Source organism: Emydura macquarii, unplaced genomic scaffold (assembly GCF_026122565.2).
Source record: "Emydura macquarii macquarii isolate MOO-44397 ecotype Brisbane River unplaced genomic scaffold, CSIRO-AGI_Emac_v2 contig_1230, whole genome shotgun sequence".
Lineage (NCBI taxonomy): Eukaryota > Metazoa > Chordata > Testudines > Chelidae > Emydura > Emydura macquarii.
Genome location: NW_027131367.1, coordinates 17262219 through 17276807, shown reverse-complemented (window position 1 = coordinate 17276807; position 14589 = coordinate 17262219). Strand labels below are relative to the sequence as shown.

The 14589-nt window shown below is 38.5% G+C and overlaps 1 protein-coding gene across 4 annotated transcripts in view; it reads right to left on the bottom strand.

The window, feature by feature from the left end:
* TBCD (tubulin folding cofactor D) overlaps positions 1–14589 on the bottom strand; it is a 228356-nt gene that overhangs the window by 58630 nt on the left and 155137 nt on the right. For all 4 annotated transcript variants that reach the window (XM_067547679.1, XM_067547678.1, XM_067547681.1 and 1 more), the window contains 6 exons: positions 12233–12295; positions 11201–11277; positions 7973–8054; positions 3476–3594; positions 1694–1785; positions 220–360 (listed from right to left, as the gene is read on the bottom strand). In XM_067547679.1, the coding sequence (XP_067403780.1) occupies positions 220–360; positions 1694–1785; positions 3476–3594; positions 7973–8054; positions 11201–11277; positions 12233–12295 (574 nt within the window). The remainder of the gene's footprint in view (positions 1–219; positions 361–1693; positions 1786–3475; positions 3595–7972; positions 8055–11200; positions 11278–12232; positions 12296–14589) is intronic.

Below are 14589 nucleotides of genomic sequence, written 5' to 3'. Positions count from 1 at the left end.
TTTTCTGAGGCAAAGATGAGATAATTACTGTCCTCATTTTCTAGCCTTACTTGAATCTCCATGTGTTTAGCTATATACGTTTTTTCCCTTCTTAGCTTTTGGAAAACCACTGAGTCTGAATGGGGCCTAATTACAGACTCACAGTAGACCACACTAGTGGTAACAAAGACCAATAGAAAGAAATTTCATTTCTTTGTCTCCAAATATGTGATGCCTTACCATGCTCCCACATCTCCTCTGCTGTCTGTTGTATAGTCACTCATACCATTAAGTAACATCATATAGATCTGAATAACGTTATCTTTGCAGACAAATTCATCCTTTGATCCTTCTCCCTTCACACCAACTGTCTGACAAATTCTGTAACAGAGAAATATAGAAAAAATTCTAAAGAAAAAGGACAAAATCATGCCAGGCTTTGTTTTGTTCATACTCTAGTATTTTGGGCATACAAACTTCATTGCCATATACATTCAGAAAATGTCTAAAATACTTATCACAGAAGGACAAAGATACCATCCAGCATGATCCTGTGTGTGTGGTTGTTGCACTCTGATTTTATCATTTCTGATTCAAAACTGAAATAGTTACATAAACAACGTATCTGGGGGACTTAAAGGGACCTAGTATCAAGGCTGGTAGGACTAAACAAACTAAGGGCTTGTCTACATGTACAGTACTGCAGCAGTGCAGCTGCACCAATGTAGCTCTTTACTGAAGACACTATTACACCAACGGGAAAGCTTCTCCCATTGGCACAGATAATCCACCTCTGTGAGAAGCAGTAGCTACGTTGACAGGAGAAGCTCTTCCATCGACATAGTGCTGTCTACTCTGGGGTTCGGTCAGTATAAATATAGCACTCAGGGGTGTGGATTTTTCATGTCCCGGAGCAACAGTTATACTGATGTAAGATTGTAATACAGAACTAGCCTAACATTGGTTTTTATTTGTATGATATATGCAGAAAGGAGCAGGATTATTTTACATCTCAGCATCCTGACTATTCACTATAATGGAGCAAACAGGCAGAGCAGAGGACCAATGTGATGTCTGTACACATGACCAAAGAAATCCAGTGCCTTCTATTTGATATTAATAGCCAATTTGTTTTTTATCTGCACTACATGCCTAATTTACACTAGGAAAAGATGTAATAGGTTTCTCTGAATCATAGCAACAGGTTAAGAACACATACATGATACTTTTAAAATTGGTAACATTTTGAACTGTCAACCTTGACAATATCTCTTGAAAGAAAGAAAATGTGGGATACTTGTATCATTTGGGCCTTTACTGAAAGTAAAATGGAAAAAAAATCAAATTAAACCTGGTTTCTAGCAGTCCAGGTTAGCACCACTGACCTCACTAACTGGGTTCATGAGAAGGGAGAGCTTCCCAACACTCAACAGACATGCATTTGGCTGATTAAGAAACAATGCTGACAAGCTCCAAAGATAGTTGCACACAGTGCTCAACCATCTGAGGAATAGGATAACATGTGGCATCAAGGATGGATTTAAATGAGACAAATAGCGGGGATCCATATGACCCAATCAAGAATGTATAACTACTCCTCGGGGAGTGAATTTAACCCAACACATCACCAGGTTAAAACAGAAAATGGCATGAACACTGAAATCTTACATACAGCAATTTAAAGTCAGATAAAAATAAAGCTGACAAATCTTACTTTGCTGTTGCTTTCAGGCCATCTCTTCTTGATTCTGCAAAGCTCACATCTTTGTGGGAAATACAGATAACTTTTTTCAAACCTTCTAAAACCTAAAAATGTACAAATACATACTTACAATATGTTCACGATAGATGCCAGATTTAAAAACACTGGAGAATGAAGTTAACCATTTATCCATAGAACAAGTGCTGCACAAGTAGTAGGCAGTGAAAACTTCTACACACTGCCCCATCAATACACTTTACCTCCCACCTGGACAGATAACTTCTCTGGACAAAGGCTAAGGCCCTTCATTTTCAATTTTTATTTTGTTTAAAATTTTCCAGGAATTCATCAATGTTTATTACGAAAATTAAAATTTACAGGAAAATCAGTGCGAAAGATTAACTTCAGTTTTCCAGGTAAATATTGGAGTTAATATTGTGGGACGGTAAGACGGGGGGGAGAGCAACAAACAGAGAAAAGTTAGGGTTTATGATACCATTATCTCTAATCCCCCATTACAAATAAAGTTTTTATTTTTAAAACCATTTACTGTTAGTGACCAGAAATATTGCTCCCATCCCCAAATCATCATCTTTTCTGTCATAGAGATGAGATGCAGAAATTGGGTGCCCAGGAGAGAGCAGAAGAAAATGGGGGAGAGAAGAGCAGGAGGTTGGGTGTTATGAAGGGGAGGGAGATGAATGAACAGGAAATAATCCTGCCATTGATACTTGACTTTGCTTCTGCAGTTCCCAGTAATGCTGAGATACAGACCTCCCCGCAGCAGGGAGGTCATCACTACTGACTGCTCCTCAGCTCCATTCCCCTTGGTTGCGGGGGGATTAGAGCACCCAGTTCCTAGCCCTGGGGCAGGAGAGCCAGGGTTGGGAGGGGGCACTGTCTGGAAGGGAAGCTGTCAAGGCTCTGTGCCCTGGGACTCTTCTCTGGGTGGTGACACATCTTCAAGACTGAGCTGAAGGTGAAGCTACTCACAGGGGCTATTCAGAGGCCAATACCCATGAGGTGCAGCAGGCAGGGAGGTGAAGGGTGTACCTGCTGGGGGAGTGGGTGCCTGGTACTCTTATGAGGTTCAGCAGGCTGGGGATGGAGTATGCCCAGTACTCATGAGGGGGCAGAGGATGGGGAGCTTGGAGGGAGGTATGTCGAATACGCATGAGGGAGCTGTGGAGGAGGGGACATCTAGTACTAATGGGAGGCAGCAGGTGGAAGCATGAGAGGTGCCCAGTACTCACCATGATGTAGGAGCTGAAGAAGCCTTGCGCTTCCTGAAGGCCTGTCACTGCTGCAGTCAGACAGTCTTGGCTGCCAGGACCCAGCTTCCTGCCTCTCTCTCTGCCCCCACTGCAGAACAGCAGCCACCAACCAGTAGCTACCCTCCTCTGCACAGGTGCACTGTCCCATTCAGTGGGGACTCTGCTGGTGGGGGGACCAAGCCAAAATCCCTCGATTTTTCAGGGACAATTGTTAAAAAATGAAAACAAAGAGCCTTAACAAAGGGATAGCTCATTCTCCATGCCCAGGCAGTCTTTTGCTTCTACACTAAGAATGCCAAGAAATGTCTCCATTTTAATTACCTGAACATATGTTAAGCCAAGGTCATTATGATTGACTGGGATTACTGTATTATAAACTAACCCCTTTACATAAACACCCATCGCAATGATCCTCTTTAATATTTATTTGATTAAGCACTCAGACCTTCATTCAAACTATTTCTTGAAGCAGTTAAAACTTGTACCCTCTTTTCTGTGCAAGGACCACACTTTATCTCACCTGCTGGAGCTTGCCTTTTAACAGAAATCTTGGAAGGGCACCCAGGGCTAGAGAAAAGCCACAACGAATCATTTCCTCTGTGTTCTGAAGTTCTGAAATATATTGCTGCATCAGCTCACCTAGAAAAATACAATTGCAAAATGAAACCCAGCTACTGCATCATAGCCTACCAGTAGAAGAACAGGGAGGCTGGATGAAGCTTCTCTTCAATTCAATACGCCTAAAACGGAAGATATTGTTCTCACAGGAAAATTATTGATTTAACAAAAATTTTAATAGTTTTAGGTTATTGTTTTCTGAATACTATTCATGTAACAAAGTCAATTTAGTCAGATTTTAACCCTGCTCTTTCCAAAGAGTGACACAGATTAAGTTTATGTAATGTTAAGGTTTCTGTGTGTTTTGGTTTTTTTAACCAAAATGAAGGGCTTAAGCAGAGCAGGAGAATCAATGCAGGCACAAAGGGACAAATTCTCTTATACCCAACACAACTTCAGTACCATAGATACCAAGACCAGAAGGGACCACTGTGATCATCTAGTCTGACTTCCTGTATAACATAGACCAGAGGACTTCCCCAAAATAATTCCTAGACCATATCTTTTAGAAAAACATCTAATCTTGATTTACAAATTGCCAGTGATCGAGACTCCACCACAACCCTTGGTAAATTGTTCCAATAGTTAATTACTCTCACTTTAAAAATGTACACCTAATTTCCAGTCTGAATTTATCTATCTTCAACTTCCAGCTGTTGGATTGTGTTATACCTTTCTCTGGTAGACTGAAGAGCCTGTTATCAAATATTTGTTTCCCATCTAGGAACGTATAGACTGTAATCAAGTCACCTTTAACCTTCTCTTTGTCAAGCTAAATAGATCGACCTCCTTGAGACTTTCACTAAAAGCCAAGTTTTCTCATCCTTTAATCATTTTCATGGCTCTTCTTTGAACCCTCTCCATGATTTACCCACTCATTCTGCCACAGCTCCTGGGATCATAGTAACTGTCTAGCTAGGCACAATGTGCTAAAGACTTTTAAAAATCCACAGGGCTTCCTTGAGGCACAGAGTACATTCAAGATGGAAATCCTAAACCTGCAGAGCTCAGGATTTCTATTCTGCAGAGTGAAGAGGCAGGGACAGTGGCCCTAATGATACCAGAGGAATTAGAAGATGAATCTACAAATTGAGAAAAGGAACTGGCTAGAATCTAGGAAAGGGAGGGAAAAAACTGAGTTGGAGAAAAACAGGATCCAACCAGAGGAGGCAGTGAAATGCAGATCAAAATGAGGACAGACTAAAAAAAAGAAAGCAAAGAAAATATAGATAGGAAGGAGAGGTGTATGGAACTTTCTATCTCTGCTTTTACTGCTTGTTGTCCATGCACAAAGAATACAATGTACTGCACACAGCATATTACCACAATAAACTCTATGTGTAGGAAATTTATTTCTCACTGTAGACATCATGAACCAAATGAGATGTTCTTCACTGACCAGAATTCAGCTACTGTACCAAACCTTTTCTTAAATAAAGAGCAAAACATATGATCAAGTAAAACCTGTGTAACTTTTAACTATGCACAACTACAATACTTCTGCTTCAGAGCTTCAATTTACATAATCTCTTTAAAAAAAGAGTTAAGTCTTAAAAATAAGTATCTTTACTAGATACTTTCTTTTTAGTGTTTGCAAGGGAGATATAATCTTCCTAGCCATTCTGATTTCTTAACAGTGAAGTTGCTACCTGTCATCCAAGAGTTAAATGATTAGGCAATATTTGCCAGAGGAAGAAAGATAGTTGGCCAAAAGACCAATATGCATTTAATCACAACTCAGGACTCCATTCTGATTTTATTTTTTAATCCCCACATAATCAGCATGTCTTAATTACTGCACCACATCAGGAAACAGGAAATTAACTCCCTATTCCCTATACATTGTCATATAGACATGTTTATTATTTTAAAAGCTTCCAAAACACTGGCCCATAATATAGAGCCTGAGGCCATATGCAGATACCATGCTTGCCTAGGCTCTCAGTGACAACATCTCATATGCTGGGGTTGCTGTAGCATTGCCAAGTTAATTTCAAACAGAAGGTCTTCGCTGGATGACAGAAAATTCAGAAGTGATAGAAAGCAAACCAGCAGCTATTTACTGACAACTGCTAAGCAGTAGTAATTACTCTATCTTGGGCAATGTGACATTACATGCCCCCTATGGGTGTGTGCTCAGTAAAATAGTGCAGCCCATGAAGTTTCTACAGTTTTCATTTAAAAGGACCTGCAGCTACAGAGAGGAGATCAGAAAAGAAAATCTCAAAAGTGAGCTGCAGGCATACAAGAGAAAAAGAGTGAAAATAAGAACATAGAAGAAAAGAAATACAATAGATGAGAAGTGAGAGTGCAGAGGAAAGAAAGTAGAGGATAAAGAGAAATGAAAGAAGTGATGTGATAGCAATATTGTGGGCTAGTTGGGACTTTCTTGCTGGCAAGATACCTGTGGCTCATAAAGTGTGAATAGATTCAGATTTTGATCAACTAAAGTTTATGGTATTATTTACCTACCAAACAGTCATGTAACACTGGTGCAAAATTATCAAATCCCATTTGCTTAACCCCTCCATTGCTGCTTGGACCTGCCCTAGTAGGAATATCTATTATCATGGTACCTATGCTGCACAGTAGATACATTGTATGATATAGTTTCTATCACAATTTTTTCAGGAATTCTGGGGAACTTCCAAGAAGCAGATTACAGATGCACAGTATGTAAATGTTATTGGTAGTACAAAGAAGGCTATGATTTCCACAGAAATATACAGAGCTAGGCATATTGACATTTTTTTAAATTGTTTGCTTTCTTTGTGAAATTTTTATCACCATGTGTATGGATGTCCAGAAAACCTTGGTACCTTAGGAAATGACAAGGTGTGACGAGAATAATCAATGTATAGCTTTACTAGAGGATTTTAACAAGACAGTAAATTACTTAAGTCATAGTTTCAATAGAATTATATTGGTTCTTGTACCATACTCTACTCCATGGAAGCACTCCTCTGTTGACACAACCCCCAGTGTAGATGCAGTTATGTCAGCTTAGTTATGTTGGTCGGGATGTGCTTTTTTCAGGATAGGCCGGGCTTAAAGTCATCTACTGTCCCTTACTTCACCATGTCCACTCTCCTTTCTGATTCTGACACCTAACTATCTTCTTCTCCACACAGCCTCCTACACTCATCTACCAAGACTTCAACATGCACGTTTATGTGCAGTCTGATCTACTAATCCTCCTTTGTTTGAACTTCAACATTCAAATCTCCCACTTTCCAAAACGATCAAAACACTCTATAGAGTCTTGAGTAAACATTTTCTTCTTCTTTAATCTGTCAATTTCTGAGCCCTCTCTTTCTGACTACCACTTCATCTCCTTCAACATTGCCCACAAAACACCTACAAGAAACTAGTGAACTAATCATGAATTGTTTGGGGGCAACAGGGTATAGTTGGCATGTATTTGTTTAACAAAAACAAAAGCCCCAAAGTGTATTTAATAACTGTACATTTCTTAAGTGTATCTCTCCTCTCCACCCTTTCTATGTTGCTTGTTTGTACTCTTAGACTGATAGCTCTTTGGACAAGGAGTGCATCTTCCTGTACATGTGGACATTGCCTAGCACTTTCTGGGAATGGAAATAGATAATTAACTATTTATATTTCATATGTGATTTAAGGATGACAAAATTAATAAATATGGGAAAATATTCACGTAATTCCTATGCAAAATGTATGCAATTTCACTGTCTTATTTAAACACGGGTCTGTAGGAATTGCCATATTTGATTCAAATGACTCTCTTCAATCACTCTCTCATGGGAGTTTTTCAGGGCCCTTAATCGCTTTCAGTGCTCTTCTCTGAACCCCCTTACAGTCTCTGAAATAGTCACATTCCATCTTTTTTTTTTTTTTTTTTTGGAAAGATTATGACAAAAAATGAGATGTAAGCTAGTTCTTGGGCATCCATGTATCTCTCTCTGAACTGTAAGTTATTGATATTTCTAAGCATCTTGGTTAGGTTATTAAAAATAAAATGTTCAAATGACATGGAATTAAATAAAAGAAAGGGTAGTTTAAGGAGTGCACACAAATGATGAACATGTATACTAACAGCAGCAATTCAAAAAGTAAATACCCAAGACATTAGAAACAACAATGTCCTATATGTGTGCAATCTTTTTCTTTCATCTCTCCAAGGCATTTTCCCATATGGATCATAGGGATGATGTATATTCATTATATAAACATGTACATCCAATTAAGTGTACTTTAAAATGGTACATAACTGGGAAGGGCCTTCAGAATTTGCTAATCCACTGTGGTGCTTTTTTAAAGAACCTATTTTGCCCCTTATGTACTTCTTCTACCTGTATAACCTACATGAATAATTAAAAGGCATTCCTTAATGAAAATGGAGACAGTACATCTGAGTCATTACCCTGAAGAGCTGGATTGGCTTCTCCCTGTTCATTGACGTAATATTCATTACACAATGCAGCAACTGCACAGACTGCAGCTTCCTGAAATAAATGGTGAGCTTTAATAATACTTATATTTAATACAATACTTCTGTAAATGTCTGCTCTGACATAACTGTGCTCGGAGTTATACGAAAACAGAACTGAATGCTATATTTATCCCACTTATAATTATTTTTTATATTATTCCCTATAACAATTATTGAAATCAACGTCTTATTCTGATTAAACTTCTAGTACATTATCCTATAGGAGTATCTTTAAACAGCATATCTTTACAATTGTATTGTTTTCTTAAGACGCTATTATGAATTATTCTGATTACATAAATTCTATACTAATAGATTATACTGATTAAAATCTAAGAAATTATTACTGACTTCTATGGACTATATTCTCAGTTCATTTGAGAGTTTTCCAGATATACCTAGAAGTGTACAATACAGGAATCTCTCTCTATTCAATATCTCTATATTATTTCCAAATTCATATCTAAACAACCATATTTCCTTTAAAAAATGTAAAACAGACTGAGAAAAAACATCTAAGAAATGTTGAGGAATAAAAAAAAGATTTAAAATGATATAAACAAAATATACAGCACAGCTTTTATCTGACAGTCCCTCAACACTGTTATATAATTTCAGTTTAGGATGGGGAGCAGTACTACACATGAACATCCATACCTTTAGACGCCTGATCTCTGTCACAGGTGCAACAAACAATTCTAACACAGACATTGCTTCAGAAATACATGGCAACTTTTCTCATAAAATTCACAGTAGAGCTACATTTTTCAGCTAATAACACAGTGATGACCAATGTAATAATAAAGTTCAGAGCATATAAAAAGAAAAGAAGTATGCACTCTTCATTCCTGTTAATAATAATGATACTTTCATAACAACATAGGTGTTCTCAACTGAAATATGGACTGGTAAGACAAGAGTTCTCTCTGTCATCTCGCGATTCTACCCCGAAAAATATTTGAGAGATGAAGGAGATGAGGTAATATTTTTTACTGGACTAACTTCTATTGGTGGAAGTTTCAAGCTTGAAAGCTTATAAGCTTGTACCTTCAGGTCAAGAAGAGCTCTGTGTAGATTGAAAGCTTATACCTTCCACTAACAGAAGTTGGTCCAATAAAAAATATGATCTCATCTCCCCTGTCTCTCACGTATCCTAGTACCAGAACAGCTATAACACTGCAAACAACTGAAAAATATGCATGAGATTTGATCTCCATGCTGAGCCAGAAATTTTGAAGAAAGAATCATATTTCATTTAATATTGATGATTACTTTAAAACTCTGTATTAGTCTTCTCACCAATGTGGACCCGTATCTTAACTTAATATAAAATATCTGGATGTAAAAACCTTCGCTATTCACTGTTAACTTGCATAAAACTGCAAATAAGCAAAGTAGATTTTCTTATGTCAGGAAAAAAGATGAACTCTCTTGTCCTTAAAACATCTTTTTTTTTTTTGTTTTTAATCGGGAAGGATTCACTCCCAACAGACAACATCCAACTAATGTTAACATTAAAATCAAGGGGTTTGGTTGATGAATTGTCTATAAGCTCAGTATAATAATTTCCTGTAACAAATTACCTGTCAAACTTGTTGGCTACGTCACTACAGTTCTCATGGATAATTCAAGAACTCTTAAATTTCTGCTTTTAGAGTCTTCGCCAGTGATTTGGATACTTCCCTGCCTTCTCCTCCCATCCTGAACTTCTATATATTTGAAAATCTGGCCCATGCATTTGTGTAATTAAGAGGGGCTTTAGAAGGGAATCTTGTCTATGGTTAGAAGAGTAACAATGTGAAAATGGTACCTTCTACTCAATGTAACTTATGTGTTTTGAGTTATATCTGCTTGCTTTACTGACAAAAACATTTTTTAATTCAGGTTAGCACTATGGAGCCAAAAAAAACTATGTTCCAGCAAGCTGGATACTATTCTGCTTTACACATCAGTAATATTTTCAGAATGAAGTTAGAGGTAGAAGTAATGCAACTGGATATTTACATCTCTGATTGAGTCTGTAATGCTGGTAAATTGGACAATCATAGTAAATCTGATTTGAAGAAGTCAACAAGAGAGGATAACTGTGGCAGCTTTTACAGGAATTCTGAACCCCCACACTCATAATTCACCAATCAGCATACCTTATTCTATATATAGTATAGATAAAGGAATCTCAAATCAGAGACTCCTAGTATTAAGAAAGAGGATGACATTTCATCTTTTTCTCCTATCATTGGGAAAGCAGGGCAGAAAGTTTAACACATACTATTTATAACTGTATGCATGACAACATTATATTACACAGCCACTACAATAATGAAAATTGAGACATACAAAATAAATCAGCAGGAAAGCCAAAGTATGTCCCTTAAATAAAAGAAAATCAGCAAAGCAAGATTACTTCAAAGGCAATCGTCAAATGGCAGACAGATCGCAGATGTCAGCTTGAAGCAACACTGTCAGTAACTGCCGTTCATAGTTCATGAGCTTTACACTCTCTTCAAATGTGCTGAGAATACCTTTACAATATCAACTGTGTGGAAAGTATCACTAAAAAGATGATTTTGGGAATTTTGGAGAATAGATCGTTACAAAAAAAGAATTCCTTTAACCAATTTAATATGTGAACATTCAGAAATCTGTCTCACCCTGCAGCAAAAGAAAATGAACTTTCACAAGGCAAAACACACCGAGCATGTAAGAGCCTACAAAAGAGTTGTTTAAGCGTGCATGCAAACAAATACAATACACAAATAGTATTACGAGAAAAGGGGAATGTTAAATGACAGAATAAATCATGATGAAGGGGGAAATTTAACAAAAGCAAAGAGGATACTGCTTGGTTTTAAAGTTGCATAAGCTTTCTGATAAACTCCACACAAGGCAATCTAGATGGTCAGATTACATGATTCCATAACAGTAGGAGACAGAATTCCAGAAAGTACAAAACCATTTGTCTTACTAGCCCTTTCAGATACACTGTTAATTTCTGGTTTTTTAAAACCATAAACTCTCCTATCCCACATCAGGAAGTGAGAACTTTTAGTATAACAAAGGCTACAATGCTGCTGAGAGCAACAAGAAAAATATATCATCAGGAATGTTTGCTTTCATATTATTTGTTTAAGAAAGCCAAAGAGGATAGAATTACTGTACCTTTATTTGCTGTCTTGCAGTGCTTGAAACCAGAGGCAGACTTCTTAAACTGTCATTTATCAACCATTGCCAGCCATCTGGTGCGATAGAAAAGATCTTTAGTACACTGACATCTATTTATAGTGATCAGAAATTAATTAAAACTACTTGTTTTTTGTTGCTCTTTCTAAAATAACTAAAGGTGGGAATTACAATGAATGTACTTATTTTGTTTCCATTCACTGAATACACAAGCCCTAGGGTTCAGTGCTCTTCTCCTGAGCCTGCAACGTTGAGAGCTTTGTGAGGAGCAGATACGAAGAAACAACTTGTAACAACTTATTCAGGACAAATGCCGCTAAGGTTCCAGTCCTTATCAGGCCAGGTCTACACAACCACTTACTTCAGTATAACTTTTGTCGCACAGGGTGTGAATAAGCCACCCGGTGACAACATAAGTTACACCAAACTTAGCACCAATGTAGATGGCGCCATGTCAGTGGGAGAGCTTCTCTCGTTGATGTAGCTACTGCCTCTAGCAAAGGTAGATTTATTATGCCAATAGGCGAACTCTGTCCTGTGAGCATATAGCTTCTTCACCAGACGCACTACAGTGTCAACGTAGCTCTTATAGTGTAGACTAGCCCTCAGTCAGAAACAGTCACCATGATTGATGATTTCACAGATGGGGAGGTACAAAAAAGGGCATTCCACCAGGAACCCTCTATTTAAAGAAAAAATTATAAATATTACTGATCCACTTTAATCAAGCAGAAATGCTTAAAAGGAGGCTCTTATTTTCCCACTGCTAAATATTACTACTTTCAGAGACTTTTTGACACCTTATTTAAGAATAAGAGGCTCGTTTGGGGGTGATACAAACAAATTTTTTTAGTAAACTGGTACATGCAGTATCCTCAATCACAGATTTGTTAACCCATTCTAACTCACTAATTCTTGTTATCAAAGCTTATTTAGTTTCCTTGGGTAACAACACTGGATAGTACTACATAACCTTAGAGAATATAATTAGTAGGAGGCCATATCACATACCGATTACAGGATCCTCTCTAAATGGCATTTTTGAAAGTGACAATTTTTCAATTAAAGTGCAGACTGGGGAGGGAAATAAAAACAATTATATCACTTCTTAAAAAAGCAACTTGCAATAATTTTGACAACATACAGGCATACCAGTACTGAGATAATATATATTGTTATAAGAGCATATTTAAAACAGAAGAGCAGAAAATGTTGCAAACAGAAATATTCTAATGTCATATCATTAAATTAACAAATATGTAACAAGGAAATTGAAATGGAATTATGCTTGTGGTTCTGAGATCAAAAAAGAACTTACACTATTGTAACTGTGGTTTTTTGAGATGTGATAGTCCCACTTAAGGTGCTCAGGTACATGAGATCAGTTTTTATTTTTAATAGCATTGGCTGTTGGGGCCGTAAATGCACCTTGTGCCTCTTCATGCTCCCATGCAAGGACAGAAAAGGGTGGAGCAGCAACAAACCTCCCACAGGTGCCTCAAAACTCAAGGCCGATGGTAGTTGAGGACTCCAAAATGTGGGGATTGGAGAGCAGGTAATGGGATCCACACTAACCACAATATCTCAGAGAACCACAGTTATTGTAGGGTTAGTAGCCATTCTTCCTTCTTCAAGTATGTGGCAGTGTGGATCTCATTGTAGGTGACTGGAAAGGAGCATCCCCATAGGATAGTGGGAATGAATGAAGAATTTCAGCTGTATCAGTCAAACAGTGATTGTAGTACTGCTTTCCCAAACCTGACATCTGACCTAGCCATTAAAACCAAGGAGTAGTGTTTGACAAAGGCCAAGGAGTTACTGCACATAGCCATCTTACAGATTTCTGATAGCACATGCCTGAAGCAGGCAGAAGATGTTGCTTGTGCTCTGATGGAGGGAGCCTTGATGTTCAGTGGGAGAGGTACACTAGCCAGTTGGTATCACAGATGGACATATGTTATCCCTTTGCATATCTTTTGTTATGAGACAGCTAGACCTTCAGAACACCTGGCTAGTAATAAAAGTAGATGGGGCAATGGTCTAAATGGTTTCATCCTGTCATGTAATAAATTAAAGTCTCAGATACATTTGGTGTGTGTAATTTCTTTTCCCCTGTTGCCAAACATCACTTCAGGACAATGACAAGCAGCTTGATTGACCAGTTTAGGTGAATTTCTGAGACAATCTGAGGAATGAGCTCCAGATGAGGTCTCAGCAGCACCTTGTCCCTATCTAATGTCATAAAGCAAGACTCAGCCATAAGTACACAAAGCTCACTCACTCTTCTGGCTGAAGTAATAGACACTAGGAAGATCATATTTCAGAGGGAGGTCATGCAAGGAGCATTCTGAGAGAGGTTCAAATCGAGGCTCCATGAAATTCTAGAGGACTACTGAAGTCTCAGGCAGGGCTAGGTTCTCAGACTGGTTGCTAAGCCCTTTGAGGCAATTTGGTGCCATTGGCTGAGAAAAGACCAAAACACAATTGCACAAGTGCTGGCAAGCTGAAATTGCTGTGACATGGATTTTAATCCATGTTGAACAAAAGGCTGGCCTGCTGTAAGTGCAATAAGTAGTCATAAGAACTGACTACATAGAGTCCAGACCATGTTGGGCTCCCCATAAAAGAACCTCTTCCATTTAACAGAATAGGTTTTCCTGCTCTCTATCAAGATTTCTTGGACCTGTGGGAAGCAGTTCTGGTTTATGGTACTCAAGCACCCAACAGTCACATCATTAGGTACACTGATTTCAAGTCTGGATGAAGCATCTAGCCATAGTGCCATGAGATCAGTTCCAGATGATATGGGTGCTCTTTGAACGGAAGTGCCTTAGGGTAATGCCTCGGATCCAGCTCCGGTGCCAGGCACCACTCTGATACCAATGATGTCCTGGAGGGAATCTCAACAGTTCTGTGAGAGCATTTCTCAGCAAACCCTTGGCCCATAATAGGTCCAGTAGTTGAAGCTAGTGTCTTAGTTCGTGTCTATGCCTGCTCACTGTAAGTCACTAAGGCAGGTGTGGAGAATTTAGATGCCCTGTCTTTGGAGGTGTGACACTTCTAATCCTGATGGGACAGTGTCTCTTGATGCTTTGTGCCATCTTTGGGCGTGACTTGGCTCTGCCCTTCAGACTTGGCTTTGTGGCCAGGCTATTATACTCATTGCAGAGCCGGGGCCATCTTTCAGGACCAGTACCAATGTTGAGGTACTCAGGATTGGTGTAGCAGCAACAGAAATCAAAAACCCCAAGGCAAGGATAATCTGTGTCGATGGAGTCCATGCCAACATTAATGGCAACTTCTTTCATGCCTTCCTTTCACTGCTGGGTCCCACAGCATGGTGCCTGCTCGACAGAGTATTAGCTGAT